This window comes from Chaetura pelagica, unplaced genomic scaffold (assembly GCF_000747805.2).
Source record: "Chaetura pelagica isolate M959 unplaced genomic scaffold, ChaPel_1.0 scaffold2037, whole genome shotgun sequence".
In the NCBI taxonomy this organism is placed as follows: domain Eukaryota; kingdom Metazoa; phylum Chordata; class Aves; order Apodiformes; family Apodidae; genus Chaetura; species Chaetura pelagica.
The window spans coordinates 7,195-11,379 of NW_009953855.1; the positions used below are offsets into that span (position 1 = coordinate 7,195).

General features: G+C 55.6%; 1 protein-coding gene across 1 annotated transcript in view; it reads right to left on the reverse strand.

Annotated features, from left to right (window-relative positions):
- Positions 1-515: 515 nt before the first annotated feature.
- The window catches only part of CCDC124 (coiled-coil domain containing 124), an 8,884-nt gene continuing 5,214 nt past the window's right edge, over positions 516-4,185 (reverse strand). Inside the window, exons 2-4 of the mRNA XM_010001351.1 lie at positions 1,530-1,716; positions 1,080-1,194; positions 516-814 (exon numbers count right to left, since the gene is read on the reverse strand). Of these exons, the coding sequence (XP_009999653.1) occupies positions 613-814; positions 1,080-1,194; positions 1,530-1,716 (504 nt within the window). The 3' untranslated portion in view covers positions 516-612. The remainder of the gene's footprint in view (positions 815-1,079; positions 1,195-1,529; positions 1,717-4,185) is intronic.

The following is a 4,185-nucleotide window of genomic DNA, read 5'->3' on the forward strand; positions in this document are numbered from 1 at the left end:
CCATCCCAGCCTGGAATCTCTTCGGGGACATCCCAGCATCCTGGATGAAGCCAGGGCACGTGCCTCCTGCTGCTGCTGGATCCAAACACCCACCCTGTGGAGCAGGAGGATGCAGGCAGAGCAGAGGGAGGGAGGGATCTGGTCAGGTCCTGGCTGTGAGCAGGTTAATTCAGGGAGCAAAAAGCCAGCATGGGGCTGGGCAGGGGGGTCCTGGTGCAAAACCAAGCTGGGTGAGGGGCTACCTTGGCAGTGAGGCTGCACCTCAGAAGCACTGCCCAGGCTGGAGCTCTGGGGGCCAGTTAGTAGCTTTTTTTTTTTTTTCTTGCTTGCTTTTTTTTGTGGTAAAACAACCAAATTTGGGAGGGTGATGGTGAGGTTAGTCTGTCCAGGTGACTCACTGGGGGGGGGGGTGAGTGAGTAGGGAGGGGGGAACAGGCCACCTGCAGGGTCCCGAGGTGCTTATCTTAAATCCAAGAACAAAGACAGAAAAGTGGGAGCAGGGAAGGGAAACAAAAGGAGGGGGAGGCTCCTCATGTCTCCTGTTTTCATCCCAGCAGAGCCCTGGGGCTCCAGACGCCCATCCATGGGGTGGTGGGGTGATCAGCCCTAGTCCTACTTCTGGCTGTTGTAAGCTTTGTGCCTCTGGTTCATGGGGTTCTCTGGAGACTTCATCCACTCCTTCTTGAGGAGCTGCTTGAGCTGGGACAGGCGCATGTTGGGGTTCTCCTGCTTCAGGCGGGGCAGGTGAAGCTCCTGGAAGGAGCCAAAAGCCGCTTTCATGCGGCGCTCGGGGTGCCGGTCGGCGTCAGCAACGCTGCCAGGAGGGAACACAGAGGGAGACACGGATCAGAGACACCCCCCTGGCCTCCCTCCCTGTCCGTGCCACCACCAGGTGCCCACAGAATGGCCTGGGTGAGGAAGCAGAACACCCCCCGCAGGTCTCTCCACAGAGGGACATGCCCTGATTCTGCGCTGGGGATAGAAAGTCACAGCCAAGGGGTGAGAATCTGGGGGAGGATTCTCTGCAAGAATCAAGAAACTCCTTCAAAGGAGGGTGGGGCTCCAACGTGGGCACATACCTGAGGACAGCAATGGCATCTTCAATCGTCCTGGCCTCCACAGACCCCTCCTCCAGCACCCTTCTGTTGATGTTCTCTTCCAAGGGGACCTCCAAGTGAGTCTTCTCCTTCTCCACTGCCCAGGGAGGGAGAGGGAGGAAGAAACATTAACACCGAATCCAGCCTGTGCAGAATGCCCAGAAGAGGGACACACTTTTCCAAAGCTCTCCAAAGAAAGTGCTGGGGAAACTGCCTGAGTTCAGGCCCAGCCCTGGGAGACAAGTGTCCCTGCTCTGCTCCCCCCACCCCAAGGTGACAGGAGGTCTCATCTTCCCCTCGTGGGTGGTGGTGGCCACAGGCAGCACGGGACAGCTGCAGGCAGCCTGGTGACAGCAGGTGACACAGGAGCAGCCCCCCTTCCCACATCCCAGCCCCCTGGGCCCTCAGGGCCTTCCTGTGGTACCACCAGACCTGTATCTGCATTCTCTTTCTGCTGCTGGTCTTTCCTGATGGTCTCCTCGATCTGGGCCCTGGTGACTTTGCCTGGAGTGACCTGCTTGGGTGACTTTCCTTTCAGCTTGGAGTCCTCCTCCTCCAGCAGGCGCTGCAGCTCCTTCTTGCGCTCCAGCTGCTCCAGCCGCCGCTTCTCCCTCTCCTCCTGGAAGGCAGAAAGGACCTGGTCACCCCCATCCTCACCCTCCCTAGGAGCAGAGAGCTCCAACACTCCCTTGGAGGAGCAGGACTTGGGCAGGAACAGGCTCCTCACTCCTGTACCTAAGGCAGGGCTGACCCCATCTTACCAGAAGAGACCTTGGTTGGTCCCCCCTAGACCTGCAGTGGGACAGTGAGGACCTGGCCTGGCCCTTCAGGATAAGAATTCCCCCCTCCCTGACCACATCCAGGTGCTGGGATCAGTGCAGGGAAACCCAACCCTGCCATCGAGAGGGCACTGAAGGCACCAGCCAGAGCTGCTGACAGTCAGATGAAGTTTTCCACTTTAATTTTAATAAGTGGTCTGGGGTTGAAAGTTCAGCAGTTGTTCCAGACCAGCCAGTCCAGGGGCTGAGCCATCCCAGGCCTGGCTAAAGCTCCTCCCAGGAGCTGGGGCAGGTGCTTAGACTGGCTCCAACAAGCCACACAGCTCTGGTGGTGATTTTCAAGTGCTCCACAAGGAGTTTTAAGAGCCACTTTGCCCTCTAAGGGGCAGCGAAGGGGAAGACAAGAACCACAAAACAGGCCCTTAGAGGCTTTCAGCACTTTGGCTTGGAGGCTTTTTCCTCCCCTCCTCTCCCGAAGGACTGGCAAAAAGAAGTATCTTCGTTTAGGGCAACATCACGTGCTTCATCTTTAGCTGTTACATGGATGCTTAATTATGGCTCTGATCCATTATGGACAGGGATGGCACAAGGAGCTAATGGAGCATTAAAGGTCAAAGGCAACAACCACCCCAGCAGCAACACAACCTGCCCTCCCTCCTCATCTGTGTTTAAGGAGCAGATTCCTGAGTTTTGGGGCAGGGCAGCTGGGGTTGGAGACCCCAGGGGCTGAGGTTGGAGGCTCCATTAAACAAAAAAAAGCAGGTAAGTGACTCCACAGCTCAAGAGTTAAAGGAAAAACTCATCAAAACACACACTCAAAGCCCAGAGATGCTGAATCAAAACAGGCCCTGGGGCTGCTGCTGCTGCCATCAAGCACAGCAAGGAGCAGGGGAGGGAAACCTACCTCCACCCTGAGCTGCTGGGGCCAGGGATGGGGAAAAAAAGCCATTAGAGGGATGAAGCCTTTATTGCAACTGGCAGGCTGCAAATCCTTGGTCATTAAGCCCTCGGTGCCAGTGCCTTTGTGACACGATGCCCCAGCAACTGGACCGTGCAGGATTTCAAAGTGCAAACTCATTTATTTAAGACACCCACTTTCCCTGCCTGCAGCTCCCCTGGCCAGCCTCTCCCTCTTCTGGTAAAGGTTGAGTAAACAAACCAACCCACCTTCCCAGAGGAGGAAGGATTTTGGCCACTCCTGGAACTGGCAAAGTGTCACGAGAGGGGAGAGAAAACTGTCTTATCCCCCCCCCAAAAAAGATATTCACAGGGATGTCGTTGAGCAGCAGCAGCTGCAGGTGCTTTGCCCACCCCACTCAGCACAGGGCAGCTCTGGATGGGATCTCCAGCTCAAGCACCAGGCAGTTTTAAGGCAGAATCTCCCCAAAACTACAGAGCTTAATGTGCCAAAACTGAAGGGCCACAGAAACCAAGGGGGGTTCAGCAGCCAGAGTGACAAAGGTGTTTAATTAGATGAAAAGCACATGCAAGAGAAGCAGCACTGGGAATGTGGGGTGCTGGGATGGTGTCTAGAACATGGGCAAGTGCAAAGAAACTGTCCCCAACTGCTTGTCCTGTCCCTGAGGCTCAGGGGTGACTGGACAAGGAAACCCAGAGAAGATGCTGGCACCTCAGAGGTTGGGGCTTGAATAATTCAGGAGCCAGATAAGGAGAGAATACACAAGTCCTAATGACCTGAGGGAAGGGAGAGAGACATTTCAGAGCAGAAATGTTATTTATAGTTAGGGAAGATTATCTTTTACCCCTGCTTTGACAGAAAGGGAACTGTCCTCCAAGGCAGCCAGCTCAGCAGCTTGTCACACTACACAGCCCAGCTGGGACAACACATCTGACCGAGCAGAAACTGAAGGGTAAAGCTCTGCTGCCCTCAGCTCCTTCCAACCCAAACGCCCCAAAGAGGACAGAGCAACAGGGAAAGAGGCCACAGAACCTCCCTCCTGCCCCATGTGCCACAGGGGACCTCCAGTTCCTCCTCTCCCCTGCTGCTGGGGTGAGTTACTCCCTGCTCTCTGGCATTTACCACCGAGTTTCTATTTGTGGAGAGCAAACAAGCTGGCCCTGTCACTGCTGTGTCACAAGACCTGCCAAACCCACCCTCTCAGGTTTCTCCAGTGGCCCCTCACGTCCAGGTTTGCTCCACACCTGCCAGCAGGTTCAGAAGCAGCTGGCTGCTCGGGGGCCTGAGGCTGGTTTTTTTTGGAGACCTTCCTCAGGTTGAGCCAACACCAACCCCAGTCCTTTATGAATCAGCTTAAATGTACTGCTGAACAGAGAGGCTTGGGGTTGTG